At 39.4% G+C, this 16,943-nt stretch overlaps 2 protein-coding genes and 1 pseudogene across 2 annotated transcripts in view; 1 reads left to right on the forward strand and 2 right to left on the reverse strand.

Moving 5' to 3' along the window:
• The window catches only part of LOC138005719 (uncharacterized), a 1,899-nt gene extending 1,102 nt beyond the window's left edge, over positions 1-797 (reverse strand). The window contains exon 1 of the mRNA XM_068851906.1: positions 1-797. This exon is cut by the window's left edge and continues 25 nt beyond it. Within this exon, the coding sequence (XP_068708007.1) occupies positions 1-797 (797 nt within the window).
• A 3,053-nt stretch (positions 798-3,850) lies between these two features.
• LOC138005720 (uncharacterized) lies at positions 3,851-5,589 on the reverse strand. The gene is made up of 2 exons (XM_068851907.1): positions 4,935-5,589; positions 3,851-3,873 (listed from the first exon to the last, which is right to left on the reverse strand). The coding sequence occupies exons 1-2, from the start codon at positions 5,587-5,589 to the stop codon at positions 3,851-3,853; spliced, it is 678 nt and encodes a 225-aa protein (XP_068708008.1).
• Positions 5,590-8,254: 2,665 nt separating this feature from the next.
• LOC138005721 (uncharacterized) lies at positions 8,255-9,418 on the forward strand (annotated as a pseudogene).
• Positions 9,419-16,943: the final 7,525 nt, after the last annotated feature.

The raw sequence follows: 16,943 nt of genomic DNA on the forward strand, positions 1-16,943 counted from the left end.
TCTATACGCTGATGTAAATGCCTTGTTGTATAACCAATGTAGTCCATATCGCGTAGACCACATTTAAAATAATAAACAGCACATTGGTTATTTACAACATTTGGCTTGTTTTCGCGGTGTTTGAGATGACTTTCAATCTTACGATTAATAAACACAGGAACAATCTCGATGGTGTTACCAATTTTAACGCTCAGATCTTTGAGTCGTCTCCGTAGCACGTTAGCTGACGTCTGATCTTTGTACGGTAATACAATACGGACGGTTTTTCCTTGGTATTGCGCTTGTGGTGGTTTCTGGGCATCCGATTGAACATAGTCGACAAAATTCTTAACAGATCTGTTAATTAGGTCTTCTGGGTATTTAAGGCGTTTGAAGATATTTTTGAGCTTTTCGCACTCATCAGAGAATAATTGCCAACTTGAGGACAACCGATAGGCCCTGTTAAGCATGGTCGTAAGCAGGCCAGTCTTATAACGATGGACCTCGTGACTATGGTAGTGTAGTAATAAGCCTTTGCCAGTCGGTTTTCGGTAGACACAGGTTGATATCCGAGGACCATTCTTATCAAGAAGCATTCCAAGGAAAGGTAGTTTACCATTGGTCGTGATTTCCATGGTGAAATGTAGAGACGGATGAATGCTGTTTAATTCATCAAGGAAAACATGAGCGGCTGATTCACAAAACATTACGGTAATTGTATCGTCTACGTACCGTCTGTAGTAATCAGGCAGATCTAAATGTTCCTCTATATGACACAAGAAGGCATTGGCCATTAGGGGGCCTAGGGGAGACCCCATGCCTACTCCATCTTTCTGTTCGTACAGTTCACCATTATATTGGAAGAGCTGGTGTTTGGTAGCTAATTCTAGCAGTTCGATCAGGTCTGATTTGGTGATATTTAGGTTGTTGGTTTTGTTGAACCAATTGTCACGAAAAGCCTTGGTGGCAAGTATCTCTATCGTCTCGTCCAAAGGCACATTTGTAAACAAAGAAGTTACATCATATGATACTAAAATATCATTCTCGTTAAAATCGAGTTGAGTAACTTCCTCCGCAAATTCAAAAACGTTGGTGATGGTATGATGATTGAGAGAGAGACAGGTTTTAGCTTTTCGTCAAGCCATTTTGCCAGCTGGAAGTTGTATGTTCCTGTTGCAGATAGTATGGGTCTAACAGAGAGGTTCTTCTTGTGCGTCTTCGGCAGGCCGTAAAGATGAGCTAAACGCGAGCCCTGTGATAGTAGCGATTCAGCGACGTCCTTGGGGAGAATTCTCTTTATGGCGTTGTTAACAAGTTTCTCTTTTTCTAAGAGGGGATGGTAATACTTGGGCGGTCGACCCTTCGCTTTTGGTCTTTCTGAGCTAATAGAGACGAATTTCGTGCTGTCATCGATGGAGGCTTTGTTGAGAAGCCGGATATACTCAGCTTTATCCATAATGTCAACCCCTGATCCGTTATCGGGTTTAGTTATTATGATATCATCACGCTGTTTCAACTGTGCTATGGCAGTACGTATAGCTCTGGGTTGTTTAGGACCTTTGCGTTCGATGTAGTTTAGGGCGATAGAGCGGAGAGTTGAAGAGACAAGTTCTTTTTTGTCCATCGGTAGAATTGGATCTAAAAACCAAAAGGCTTTCTCAAAGCTGGCTTTAATCTCAGTCGGAGAAAAGGTTGATGTTGGAAATGAGAATCTCAAACCTCTGCATAAAACTAGCTTCTGGAAGAACGATAACTGATGAGATGACAAGTTGATGATGTGTTCGTCAGCGTCTACGTCTTTATTTAGAAGACGTGATATCTTGTTTGTAAGGCGAGCCATAGTTTCAACATAAGATTTCCTGCGTAAGAGGGACATCGTCCGCAGAATAGTGAAATACCGGATCGATGAACATGATGTGCGAAGTTCATCATAGATGTCGTTGATCTCTCTCTTTAGTTCATTTCTGTGCTTTATCTTGGTTTTCAGTTCCTCTTCAAGGACGTTTCTTTAGAACACTTGAGAAGACCTTCGCCATTTGTTTAGCTTTGTTTGGTCAACTTTCGCAACGTTGGAGTCAGATCTAAGTTTTGACGCAAACGTAGAAATTCAATAGCACCATTGCATTTAATTTGCTTCCTGCTGCACCGTTCAAGTCTCCTGAACAACTGAAGCTGATTGTTGCGTGTAAGAACTTTAAGAAGGATCGATTTAGAAAACGTATTAAGAATAAAAAGTAACAACACTATGGTGTGGTTAAATGATCTGGACAAACCTGAACTTAAAGCACATTTTCTTGGCCAATGTTTCCGACATTTCGAGCACTTGGAAAACCTCGTCGCCTTCGAATTCGTCTTCAATGGCGTTGCTCGGCGTATCACTTAAAAGCTGTTTCAATCTTTTCTCTACCGGTGAACCGCTAGAGCTCTCTGACGAGTCCCGTCTATATAGTTTCCTTTTTACGTTGAACACCAGTAGGTTATTTAAAGACATAACATAGAAAGGAAGAAAAAAAAATAAGGCTCTCTTAATCGGAGCACACAGAAACACGTCTACATGCTCTCGCCTCCCAGTCCCAGTCCACCTCCCAGAGGTGAAAATGCTGTACACAAATTTATGGAAAAAATGCCTGAAGACGTCAAATATTGTAAGAATATCATGAAAACCAAATTCAACAAGCCATTAAAATGACAAAAGAAGATGATTAAAACTTCAAAAAAGCTGATGAATGCTACATTTGTAACAAACAATATACTGATAAAGAAATTAGAGTAAGAGATCATTGTCATGTTTCTGGAAATGTCAGGGGATCAGCTCATATAAGATTGTAATCTTAATTTCCAACTGACTGATAAGATACCAGTTATATTTCATAATTTTAGAGGTTATGAGGTTTTATCATGCAACAGATTTGGCCAAATAGCGCACTTACAAAAACAAAAAGGGAGAAAAATGTCAAATGAATATTAATTCTATCCCTAATAATATGGAAAAGTATATGGCTTTTATGCATGGTAATCATTTAACATTTATTGACAGTTTTCAATTTATGAGTTCAAGTCTCGATCAGCTAGTCAAAAATCTACCTAATGAAGCATTCAAATACAAGAAGAACCATTCCCAAATGAACAATTTCAGCTTATAAAACAAAAAGGGTTTTGTCCTTATGATTTTATGGATTCGTTTGACAAATTTAATGAACAGAACTCCCAAAACAAGAAGACTTTTACAGCATTTTGAATGATGACAATATAACAAATGAGGATTATCAGCATGCCCAAAATGTATGGAATACTTTCAACTTAAAATCGATTGGTGAATATCATGACTTAAACCTTAGATCTGACATACTTCTATTAGCTGATGTTTTGAAAACTTTAGAAAAACATGTTTATAATACTACAAACTAGATCCATGTCATTACTTCACTAGTCCTGGTTTAAGTTGGGATGCTATGTTAAAGATGACTGATATCAAATTAGAGCTAATGACTGACATTGATATTTTTCAATTCATTGAAATGGGTATGCATTGTGGTAAATCTTATATAGCGAACTGATATGGACTAGCAAACAACAAATACATGAAAAGGCGCCTTCGAAGTATATCATGTATCTTGACGCTAATAATTTATACGGTTGGGCAATGAGTCAATATTTACCAACAGGAAAATTCAAATGGATGAGATTTAGCTAAATATACAGAAAATAGCACTATAAAGGTTTAATGTTAGAGGTTGATCTAGAGTATCCAACAAAACTTTTGTGATCTTCACAATGATTAACCTCTTGGTTCAGAAAGATCAAAGTCACCAAAGATATGTTGTCATCATATTGCCAAGAAATAGGTGATAAATTCAAAGTATCAACAGGTCTAGTGCATAAACTCATACCAACCTTAAAAAACAAAGAAAAGCATGTTCTACAGAGTCCTAGAGTTTGATCAGTCATTATGGCTGAAACAGTTTATCGATTTTAACACTCAGAAAAGAACTAATGCTAAAAATGCTTTTGAAAAGACTTTTTCAAACTTATGAATAATTCAGTTTTTGGTAAATCTACGAAAAAGAGTCGATGTAAGGCTCGTCACGGATGAGAAAAAACCGTTGAAATTAACATCAAAACCTACTTATGTTAGTAGCAAGAGCTTTAATGTAAATGTAGTAGCTGTGCATAAGATCAAGGAAACACTAACCCTCAATAGGCCGGCTTATGTGGGTATGTGTATCTTAGATCTCAGCAAGACACTAATATATGATTTTCATTACAATTATATCAAGAATAAATATGGAAGTAAAGCAAAACTATTATTCACAGACACAGACTCGTTGTGTTATCAAATACAAACAAGGGATGTATACAAAGATTTTTGGCATGATAAACATAAATTCGATAATAGTGAGAACTTATTAAGAATAAAAAGTAACAACACTATCCGACGTTTTGGAGTCAGACATGACCCCATTATCAAGGTTAAACTGTACTGGAAAAATTCGCAATTTAAATACAACGAGCGTTAGGTCAAAACAAAGACATGCATAAATGGAAATTAAACGATAGTTGACACTAAGATATTTACAATTTTTGCTAGAATACAAAAGGCGAAGGTCAAACAAAAACTTTAGCACGAATGGAATCTGACTGCTTATTTAGTGATGGTTGACGCTCATGTATCAAAAGCATCTCGTGAACGAGACAGTCAAATTGCGATTTGCATTTCTTTAGGATCGTAAAATGTGCTTTAAGTTCAGGTTTGTCCAGATCGTGTTTCGTCTTCATGTGTCGACCAACCGAAGATGGGAGGGATTTGTGTTCCTCTATACGCTGATGTAAATGCCTTGTTGTATAACCAATGTAGTCCATATCGCATAGACCACATTTAAAATAATAAACAGCACATTGGTTATTTACAACATTTGGCTTGTTTTCGCGGTGTTTGAGATGACTTTCAATCTTACGATTAATAAACACAGGAACAATCTCGATGGTGTTACCAATTTTAACGCTCAGATCTTTGAGTCGTCTCCGTAGCACGTTAGCTGACGTCTGATCTTTGTACGGTAATACAATACGGACGGTTTTTCCTTGGTATTGCGCTTGTGGTGGTTTCTGGGCATCCGATTGAACATAGTCGACAAAATTCTTAACAGATCTGTTAATTAGGTCTTCTGGGTATTTAAGGCGTTTGAAGATATTTTTGAGCTTTTCGCACTCATCAGAGAATAATTGCCAACTTGAGGACAACCGATAGGCCCTGTTAAGCATGGTCGTAAGCAGGCCAGTCTTATAACGATGGACCTCGTGACTATGGTAGTGTAGTAATAAGCCTTTGCCAGTCGGTTTTCGGTAGACACAGGTTGATATCCGAGGACCATTCTTATCAAGAAGCATTCCAAGGAAAGGTAGTTTACCATTGGTCGTGATTTCCATGGTGAAATGTAGAGACGGATGAATGCTGTTTAATTCATCAAGGAAAACATGAGCGGCTGATTCACAAAACATTACGGTAATTGTATCGTCTACGTACCGTCTGTAGTAATCAGGCAGATCTAAATGTTCCTCTATATGACACAAGAAGGCATTGGCCATTAGGGGGCCTAGGGGAGACCCCATGCCTACTCCATCTTTCTGTTCGTACAGTTCACCATTATATTGGAAGAGCTGGTGTTTGGTAGCTAATTCTAGCAGTTCGATCAGGTCTGATTTGGTGATATTTAGGTTGTTGGTTTTGTTGAACCAATTGTCACGAAAAGCCTTGGTGGCAAGTATCTCTATCGTCTCGTCCAAAGGCACATTTGTAAACAAAGAAGTTACATCATATGATACTAAAATATCATTCTCGTTAAAATCGAGTTGAGTAACTTCCTCCGCAAATTCAAAAACGTTGGTGATGGTATGATGATTGAGAGAGAGACAGGTTTTAGCTTTTCGTCAAGCCATTTTGCCAGCTGGAAGTTGTATGTTCCTGTTGCAGATAGTATGGGTCTAACAGAGAGGTTCTTCTTGTGCGTCTTCGGCAGGCCGTAAAGATGAGCTAAACGCGAGCCCTGTGATAGTAGCGATTCAGCGACGTCCTTGGGGAGAATTCTCTTTATGGCGTTGTTAACAAGTTTCTCTTTTTCTAAGAGGGGATGGTAATACTTGGGCGGTCGACCCTTCGCTTTTGGTCTTTCTGAGCTAATAGAGACGAATTTCGTGCTGTCATCGATGGAGGCTTTGTTGAGAAGCCGGATATACTCAGCTTTATCCATAATGTCAACCCCTGATCCGTTATCGGGTTTAGTTATTATGATATCATCACGCTGTTTCAACTGTGCTATGGCAGTACGTATAGCTCTGGGTTGTTTAGGACCTTTGCGTTCGATGTAGTTTAGGGCGATAGAGCGGAGAGTTGAAGAGACAAGTTCTTTTTTGTCCATCGGTAGAATTGGATCTAAAAACCAAAAGGCTTTCTCAAAGCTGGCTTTAATCTCAGTCGGAGAAAAGGTTGATGTTGGAAATGAGAATCTCAAACCTCTGCATAAAACTAGCTTCTGGAAGAACGATAACTGATGAGATGACAAGTTGATGATGTGTTCGTCAGCGTCTAGGTCTTTATTTAGAAGACGTGATATCTTGTTTGTAAGGCGAGCCATAGTTTCAACATAAGATTTCCTGCGTAAGAGGGACATCGTCCGCAGAATAGTGAAATACCGGATCGATGAACATGATGTGCGAAGTTCATCATAGATGTCGTTGATCTCTCTCTTTAGTTCATTTCTGTGCTTTATCTTGGTTTTCAGTTCCTCTTCAAGGACGTTTCTTTAGAACACTTGAGAAGACCTTCGCCATTTGTTTAGCTTTGTTTGGTCAACTTTCGCAAACGTTGGAGTCAGATCTAAGTTTTGACGCAAACGTAGAAATTCAATAGCACCATTGCATTTAATTTGCTTCCTGCTGCACCGTTCAAGTCTCCTGAACAACTGAAGCTGATTGTTGCGTGTAAGAACTTTAAGAAGGATCGATTTAGAAAACGTATTAAGAATAAAAAGTAACAACACTATGGTGTGGTTAAATGATCTGGACAAACCTGAACTTAAAGCACATTTTACGATCCTAAAGAAATGCAAATCGAAATTTGACTGTCTCGTTCACGAGATGCTTTTGATACGTGAGCGTCAACCATCACTAAATAAGCAGTCACATTCCATTCGTGCTAAAGTTTTTGTTTGACCTTCGCCTTTTGTATTCTAGCAAAAATTGTAAATATCTTAGTGTCAACTATCGTTTAATTTCCATTTATGCATGTCTTTGTTTTGACCTAACGCCCGTTGCATTTAAATTGCGAATTTTTCCAGTACAGTTTAACCTTGATAATGGGGTCATGTCTGACTCCGAAACGTCGGATAGTGTTGTTACTTTTTATTCTTAATACGTTTTCTAAATCGATCCTTCTTAATAGTGATAACCTTGAAGATACTAAATTCTATGACAAGACATATAAAACGCTTGACTGAGCCACATTCCATACACGAATGCATTCGGAATAACAGTTTCATTCAAAGCCGGTGAACGTTTCTTTCGTTTTGGTTCATTGGGAGTCTCCACCAATAATTGTGGTAAATGAGGTGACCCAAATGTATCTGGCCAATCTTGAAGAACGGCTTTAGCTTCCTCAGGTTTGTTGTCATTTAGTAGTTCAACAACATAATCTCGTTGTAGGCAACAATGTGAATACAATTTCATCCAATAGTCAGCAAATAACTGGACTTTGTCATTCATAGAGGCCACGTTTTGGTAATAAAACCCGTCAGTGATTTCTACGTCCATATCTCTTTCATAACCAGTGTCATTCACATCTTCTAAATCAAACTCTTCCATCAAATTAGATAAACCGGTTTGACTCTCAGTCATTTGAGACCTTAAGATTGAGGGTTTCCCCTTTAACCACAAACCGCAAACGTCGGCCAGCAGTTTACAGTTTGGAGTTCGCCATATGTGAATAGTTTAGGCTTAAGATTGAGGTTTACTTTTTACTGGGTTGCCAAACCCAGTCGGAATCTGGGTTTCATTTCCTGGTTTTTTAATTTTAATTTTTATTTTTTTCCGTGTCGGGAAAAGTCTTGCCTGTCACTCCCCTGCTAAGTTGTGTCTTTGTGCATGGAGTCTTCTGTGCGTGTTTTGTTAGGTTTGAGGGGGAGAACATTTAATTATTAAACCTGCAATGGCGTCGAAAGTCATTGTAACTCGCATGGCATTTTAGTGCATCTTTAGACAAAACGTACCCTTGAGCTCAAGAATGGAATGTCAATTTACGGTGGCCCACAAGTGTCACGGCACATACACCAAGTCAAGGCACAACCGCGCCAACTCACAGCACAACCACGCCAACTCACGGCACAACCGCGAGAGTTGTAACACGACGGAAGTGAAATGCCACGGCAGAAGTGAAAAGAAATGGCAGAGACATTCAGTTAAAAATGGCGGAATCAATGGGAGAGGATTTAGGAGATGAGATCTTCGAATAAGACGACGAAGAAGGTCTTATTCGTTATTATTTCTTCAGAGGTTTTGAGTACGAAGAAATTCGTTTGTTTTTACTGAAGAACCATAACATTGAAATCAGCCTAAGCACCTTGAAAATGCGAATAAAAGGTTACGGACTAAAAAGACAATGGCCAGATTACAACATTGATGAAGTGAAGGTATCCATCCAACAGATTATCAACGGCCATGGATGTTTGCAGGGATATAGGGCGGTATGGCACACACTACAACTCAGGGGAATGAGAGTACCGCAGATCGTTGTGCAGCAGCTTCTTAGAGAAATCGACCCCGAAAGCACAGAGTTAAGAAAGGGTCATCGCCTAAGAAGGAGGACCTATCGCAACCCTGGTCCAAACTGTGCGTGGCATTGTGATGGCTACGATAAACTGAAACCACTTGGTTTCCCAATCCATGGCTGCATTGATGGGTGGAGTAGAAAGATCATGTGGCTATATGTAACTCGATCCAATAACCAGCCAAACAATGTGGCAGCCTATTACCTTGCTGCTGTGGAAGAGTATGGTGGGTCATCCAGTTGATCTGGTCACGGATCTGGGCACTGAGAATGGCATCATGGCCGGTATCCAGTCTTTCTTCAGGGACGATTCCGATAGCCACAGTACCATCTCCCCAAAATCAGCGCATAGAAGCCTTGTGGGGTTTCTTCTGGAAATCTCATTCTAATTGGTGGATATACTTTTTCAAAGACATGGTAGACAAAAGAATAGTTGATCTCACTTCCGACCTTGAAAAGGAATGTCTGTGGTTTTGGTTTTCTTACCTTTTGCAGAACATTTTAGGCGAAATAAAAGAACACTGGAATACACACCATATTCGTGGTTCTCGACATGACACTGTAGACGGAAGGCCTGAATGACTGTTCCACCTTCCAGAACTTCATGGGGCTACTGATTAGTTCCTGTTGCCCGTAATTGAAGCAGAAAGGCAATATGCCCGTTCACATCTCACTGAAAGTGAGTCAAATAATATTTATCAAGAATACTTCAATTATGTTTCAGATGTTTGTGGTCTTGGAAAACCTAATGATTGGAGGGAAGCACTGGAGCTCTACAATACTCTTCTGCAGTATGCCTACAGTGGGAGCACATGACTTGGGTGTTTTTGAGACCAAAACGGCTAAAAACCATACCCTTTGGCGCCGCACAAACACCTTTATTGCAAATGGAATTGAAAAGCTTGTATGTTGTTGTTATTATTTTTTAATCATTGTTATTAGAGAACTAGAAACACTGCGTAAGATACGGTAATAATTATTGTCATACAGATCTTTCAAAATTCGTGGTCACAATATGGATATTACAATGTTCTAACAGCAATCATTCATTGTCAACACATTCAATTTAGTGTTTCACAGACCAAACTGGAACAACAAATGAATGACATTAGCAAACTGGAAAACTAAACAAAAGTGGTTTAACAAAACCTGTAAAACAAAATTAATCAAAGTTACTTGCGCTTAGTCATAATTATTTTAACATTAGAGTTCTTTCTCAGCTGTTCACATTTCTGTTGATACAGCGTCGTCCACGCAAAATAGAACTGGAACAAAAAACGAATAAAAAACTGGAAATAAGACAGCATCAATCCAAATTACTCATGATTATGAATTTGAAACGTAACTGATTTAAAAAATTGGCATTTGTGAGTTATTCTTGATCACTTTTTTGGGTACCTTGCTTGTCACTGTAATTAACAATTGACATCAACATTAGTTATTAGTTATGTGTCCTTGCTAATGTTTTTTGTTGTTGTTGTTGTTGTAAAACAAACTTATGCCATATAGAATACCAGAATTGAAGAGACTATCAATACCCGAGAACTCCACTGAAACTGTCTGTATGTGTATCATGACCCCTGGTGTATGGCAAACATACTTCACTATTGGAACTGCAAGATCTGCCATTAATAACCATCCAATTGCTTTGTTTCTGGCGTATTAACAGACCAAGGATTATTGCTGTGATACGATCAGATGAAATTATTACTTTTCTTGCCTGTTACACTTCAACTAGTTTATCTGGCGTCGTCCGGTGAGGGTTTTAGGCTAATAAGTGATTGATTTATTAACAAAGACTCTTGACTTTGTGTTTTCATAATTAAGCCAATCAAATTCTAATTGGATTGGAGTTTCATTGAATTTGATTGACTTATAAAAACACCTTTGCTTGGCCCCGGATAAATGTACCATTAGTATGAAGTGGAGACTGTGAGCTTGTGAGCCAAACATGCAAATCTATCATGTAACAATGACCTAGCATTCCAGTAACCCTTTAAGCATATTCTCCTTATTATTACTTCCATGTAAACGTTTTGTTTCAACTCGGGATAATTTGTTCAAAGATTAAGACAGTTTATTTTGGTCACCAATCTAGGTTGTTCTTGACACTTGTGTGTTGGTCAGGTAATGGTATTGTAAAGAAAAATTAGGCACTGATTGCTATACCGAGGACTTGAAGGCTTACGTTCAACTAAATGTCAGCGCATGGCAAATGCTTAGCCTTTGCAAAATGCTAAGAGGAAAATTCCTTTAAATTGTTCAAAACTTTCCAGGTGGGAGACAGGAAAAGTAATTGTGCGCCCACAGGCCCCCACATGAGGGAAGCACAGCTTGTGGTCAGGGTTCCGCTTCAGACATTCCTGGTCAAACTGTACAGTTATTGCAAGGTCTGTTTTCCTACCCCTTCAGCCAACCAAGTACTCCAGCTGGTGTCAGATCTTGGGTGCTGAAGGTTTCACTCTCTTGATGCTCTCCTGTAGGAGATTGATCCGGAACATCTAATTCTTCTTCGACAGCTTCTGTGTAGCCTGTTATTTGATCATCCTCAAGACTAAGAAGCTAGTCTTGGAAGTAATCCATGATGTGCTGTTCATTGTGTCGAAAATTCAGGCGCCATCAAGGAAAATAGGTAATTGGCATCCACCTTTTGTTGCTGCCCCATAACAAACAGACTTCGAGTAAGTTCAGGATATCTAGAAATGACATCGGACATCCCATAACAACCTCTGTTTGAATTGCGTGAGGCAGAGGGCCCTCCTGCTCAATATACTGACAACAATTGAGGCAGTTATGGAGACTTTGCGTGCTTCTCTGCGCCAGAGGTTGAGAACTCTCTCTAATGGCGCACCTCTTCTTAGTACAATGTACAATGCCTCTTTTTCTCTTAATTAACACCTTTCCTTCTAGTGCTTTAACTATGCCAGGTTCATCATCAATTGCTGACTGATGATTGATACCCTCGTGCAATTGGCTGAGGTCAAGGTCAGATACACATATCTCTCAGTTAAACTCTTCTTGTATGGACAACACAACTTGTTCATCGCTCTTGATTTGGATCACTTCGTCGTCAGTATCACTAGAGGCGAGGTCATTGACAAAAGACCCAGCAAATGACCCAGCCAACCCAACAGGTTGAATTCTGGATGGGCCGAACTCTTCTCTTCTCTGACGTTTTGGTGGCATGCGTTTTGGTGTCAGACTAGCTTCATCCTGGTATTATCAGAGTTGTGGTCACTGCAGGTCTCTTTCCCCTTCATGCCACTGTCGTTTCTTGCATCTAAATATTCAGTAGTACACAGCAAGAATGTGATTCGCTTGTAATTTTTCAAGAGTTCTTCCTTGTACCTTACAAGGAAAACTTGTTTGTCCCAGGCAAGAAGACAGCTTCTTGTCCGTCTTGCAGTAGGAGTGTGTATTCCTTGTCATCTTGATATAAATTACTATGAAAGTTTTTCCATTTCTCCGCGGCTTTATCGAGCAGAGTTTTGTAATTGGCATTTTTATTAACTCGTACAGCTAATCCCTTCCCTCTCTTTTCTTTTAGCACTTCATCATTAACATCCCACACCATCAAACTAATGGAGACAACAACCTCCCCATTATCGCTGTCTTCTTTTTTGCCACCTCTCTTCTTCTTGGCAAAGTTTCCTTTGTAGGCAGTCGTTTTGGACGTCTGGTATTCAATAAACGACTGCACATCTACACGGCTAAATAAGCCTTTGGGCAAGGCTTTTTTTGGAAGGAAAATGCCTAGAAATCAAAAGAGACAAATTGAATATGATGACATTTTGGTCATTTTCAACGATTTCTTATTTTATGTACGTGAAGGTGGTTATAAGGGTTGATCCTTCAGGTTTTGAAATGGCACGGAGGTTCGAATGCTTGTGGTTACCCCCCAGTTTCGTTGTACGTTTTTAGGCCAAAAAAATCGCTACTGATCCAGCCGTAAAAAAATCCTGACATGCAACACCACGGTTTGCCCCGCTAGAAGGTTTTAGATATAAGCACAAAATAGATCTCAAATTCCGAGTACCAAAAGCACAATTTTGTAGAGGGGTCGGGGGCTGCCTCCCACATGGACCCTTCGCATTTGCCAAGTGCGATGAGTAAGCGACTGGAAAGGAGTACGACACGCTTGGCACCATGGGAAGGTGAAAGAAGGAAGGGGTCCTTCCTCCTTCCCATAGCACTTTGCGCGCTACTTTGCATATGGAGAGAGACGTCTGGGGACGAGGCAGGTAAACGAATAGTCGCCATGAATCGTCTTCTTGTGCCGCCTTAGGTTTCTCATTTGGGTGAACTCTTTCTCACAAATTTCAGAGATGATAGCCATTTTACGAAGGAAGAGTTCTTCTTTGATCCACACTCTGCTAGCACTCGCTTTGAAATGAACGAATGTTTCCCGAATTTATCTTTGTATAATTACTAATTTAACTGGCTGAAAATAGTTGTCATTGTGACGTCAATTGGGCATGTTCAGGCATGTGGACATAGCTCATTGTGCAGTTTGTATATGTTCAATCAATTGTTATTAAACCATTATATTCTCATTGAAGACAATAAGGACTCTTAGTATGTGCGCAATCAAGTGTATCAGTCCCGTTCAAGTTATTAAATATTTAATTGACGGTTCATAGAAAAGAAAAGTGTTTTTGCGTTTTCGACAACTCTAACACAGTAACATCATGTGAGGAGAGGCGAAAAGTTGAAAAATAGCTTTTTAACCCGTTTGGGGGAAGGGTTGGGGCTGACTTGTTCGTTAGGCTTTGGGGTTAAGGGTTAGGGGCGAGGGATGTGGATCGAATCGGTCGATCCACATTATCCACTGATCCACCCGCCGCAGAACCCCCACTTAATATACTACTCTTGTGCAAATAACATCGCTTGGCATATCCTTGATTTTTAAAGCAACGCAAATTTATGGTTACAGTGCCCTCCACTTCCTCCTTCACACGAACAGTGAGCTCGATGAACCGCTGCTTGATCATCTTCTATTTCCTTTAAGATTACTACCAAGAGATGTGGCTCGTTACTCTTTTTGAGAGATCGATAACAAGGAGCTTTCACGTAAAAATTTCTATATTCTTCGGCGGTGTAAATGTCAAAAACATACCCTTAGAGAAACAACTTGTAGCTTTTCTCCCCGGCTTTTTTTTTTCATCTGCGATTTAACCAGTCTAAGCAAGAGCCACAGTCGATTTTTGGAAAATTCCTCAAAGATTTAGACCAACTACTGGTTCCATTTGCAAAAGCACAGCAGCAACAACGAACATGGTGCACACAGCATATGCACGCAGAGGCCATCTTAGATAGATGTAAACACCCAATTCAAGTAACGTGACTCGTTAGGCGAATTTGTCTCTTTAAGTTGCATTGGTGGGTTGGGTTAATGAGGGGTGGGGGGAGAGGGTGCAGGTTCTTACAAAACGCGCTAACTTCAACTCTATTACCCGAACGGCCACATCAAATTTTCAAACGTCGTCTTGACGAAATACTTTCCTTTTAATAAACTGCGATAACGTTTACATCTTCCGTTATTTCGTGTATTATGCACGTGAAGCGTTATAATATTGGCACGTATCGTCGCATCGACAACCTGTTACAAAGCTACGATTACATGATGCGAAATATGTCTTAATAGGAACACATTTTTTAAACCCATGACATGGAATAGCTGACTGACAATGAAACAAGCTTGTATCACGACAAAAGTGAACTAGCACACCCGAGCTATTACAATGATTAGGCTTCCATTCGATTCTTTCAACGCATCCATTCTGACTTCTCTGCACCATCGTTTTGAATTTGTCAGATACCGAACTGATTGAACCCTCCCTAAATTTTCTTGCGGCGTACTGATCTTTCAGAACATGAAACGCTGATTTGGGAGATGTTTCTTTGCGGTTCTCTGCGGGTTGATCACCGACAGCTTGCAAAAGCACGTCATCCGCTAAACCTGACAGCGATGATTCCGTGTACTTTTCTCCTTCTTTTGCCAAAGAAGAGTGAGTGCAAAGAACAAAAATTGTCGCCTAAAATTTGAAATAAGAAAGTAATTATGATGTTATAACAGTTATACAGCGCATTTTCTCTGTAAAGTTATTTTAATGCTTATGTTAGACTTCACCACTGGAAGATAAACAAATTAAAGAAAAGGAAGGCCTTATAAATTCCCGATTTGATTAATGAGGCATAAGTTTTCCGTGTCGCATCGTTTGACTGAGAGCGGCTGTGTTTGGTCTAACTTTCGAAGAATAATGACTGAGTGACTGATTGACTCTTCTCTTTGATACTTGTACCCTTCGTGTGCTACCAGATGGCTTTTAATGCGTATTTTTTCAGTTAAAGCAATTGCCGTCTCAATTGAGTGAAATGATGTCATAGACACCAGTCTTAATATTTCTTAATGAACGTGGTTTAACACACATTCACCATAAACCACATGGCGCTTTAAAGCAAGGTGACCTTGCCGAATATGTTTTTGCATTGAAACTCAAAGACAATTGCTCGAGAAAGTGTTCATCCCCATTCGACATTTCACTCGATAGTGCTGTGGCTTTATTTCATGATAGCAATCTTTCTGTGCAATACCGGGAGTTATCATTATCTGTCTTTTGGGGGAAGGAACTAAGTGCAAGGGGATGCATTAATGGACGAGCTACTGTCACTAATATTATATCATATTTCTAGAGTAGGTTTAGTTTTCAAATAATTCCAGTCACATTGCTCCCATACTGTGTATACAATGACCAGTCCATTACTACTGTGAGTTGGTTATTATATTTTCTTTATTTTCCTTGTTCTTACGTGTTTGGATTCTTGTGAGAGGACAGTAGCAGGTGCGCGAGTGAGTAATTTTGTACCTGTCAACAAACTGTGCATTGTCTACTTAATTTTTAACCTTGCTATTCATTTGATATGCGAGAGAACATAAAAAACCCAGGTTTGAAATGATAATTTCGAATTTCTTTCGTGATTATACAATCATCACTTAATAAAAACGGTTCCATCAAAAAGAAAAAAAAAACAAGCAAATTGCATTTTTTTATTTCATCGTCATCTAATAATAACTCCTACGAGATTTACTTACTTTAGGAATTTCTGGGTGGGGATGTGCCACTGGGACCCTGGAACCCTTAGCCTATACCAGAGCTAGTTCAGCTGAATTTTGCTACCCTATACTAGAGTAAACTCCCACCGATTTCCGTCTAAATACCGATACTTGAGAGTTAATAATATCCAGAAGTTTCTCATGATAGCCATTTATCGACACTGTTGAGGCTGAGTTGCGCAAATTTAAACTTTGCCGACTCGACTTTTTAATATTTTTGAGCGGGAATTTCTGGTTTCCTTAGTCTTGATAAAATCTTCAAGCGACTGGTCAGTTTCGTGAAAAATGATACCCTATTCTAGACCCAAACGCTCTGATTTATATACCCTATGCTAGAGTAAACTGCTTGAAAACCATGCCCTTCACAGCGGCACATACCTATATAGCCCATATATGGCAGTACCCCCCCCGGGATTTTAAACTACCAGAAACCCATAAGGGTTGAAACGTGTAACGGCCCCTTGTGTGCTGGGAAACAAGCTTCTGAATATTCAGTTTGCTAAGTACCATATTTGGAACAACAAGAGCGAGGTGTTTCCAAATATGGTACTTAGCACTGAAACATTCAACCAATCAGTTCGCACTGAATATTCGGAAGCTGTGAACGCGTGTTACACGTTTCAACCCTTATGGGTTTCTGATACTACTCACAAAAACTAAAAAGCGAAAACAAATGAACGAAATAAAGACGTTCTTAAGAGTGAATTTCTGTAAATGTCGACCGGGCCGGGAAATATGAAAAAATCGAAAAATACGAAAAAAATTTCCAAGATAGTCCTCAATGACCTATTCATGAAAATACAAATTTGAGCTCGATCAGATAAATATGCCCTTATCCTGAGCTTTTTTCGGAGGCTTGAAAGGGGTTCAAGAAACGAGTTTGTTTTGTTTCTACGCTAAATACAATCCAGACGACTAATAGCTCATTTGATTAAGGATATCCTGAGCAACATTTTGATGTGTTTTGGGAGCAAAAGATTTTAATGTGAATTTTTGGCAGATTTTTCAATATTTTCGTGATTCGGATATCAT

This window comes from Montipora foliosa, chromosome 6, assembly GCF_036669935.1.
Source record: "Montipora foliosa isolate CH-2021 chromosome 6, ASM3666993v2, whole genome shotgun sequence".
Taxonomy (NCBI): domain Eukaryota; kingdom Metazoa; phylum Cnidaria; class Anthozoa; order Scleractinia; family Acroporidae; genus Montipora; species Montipora foliosa.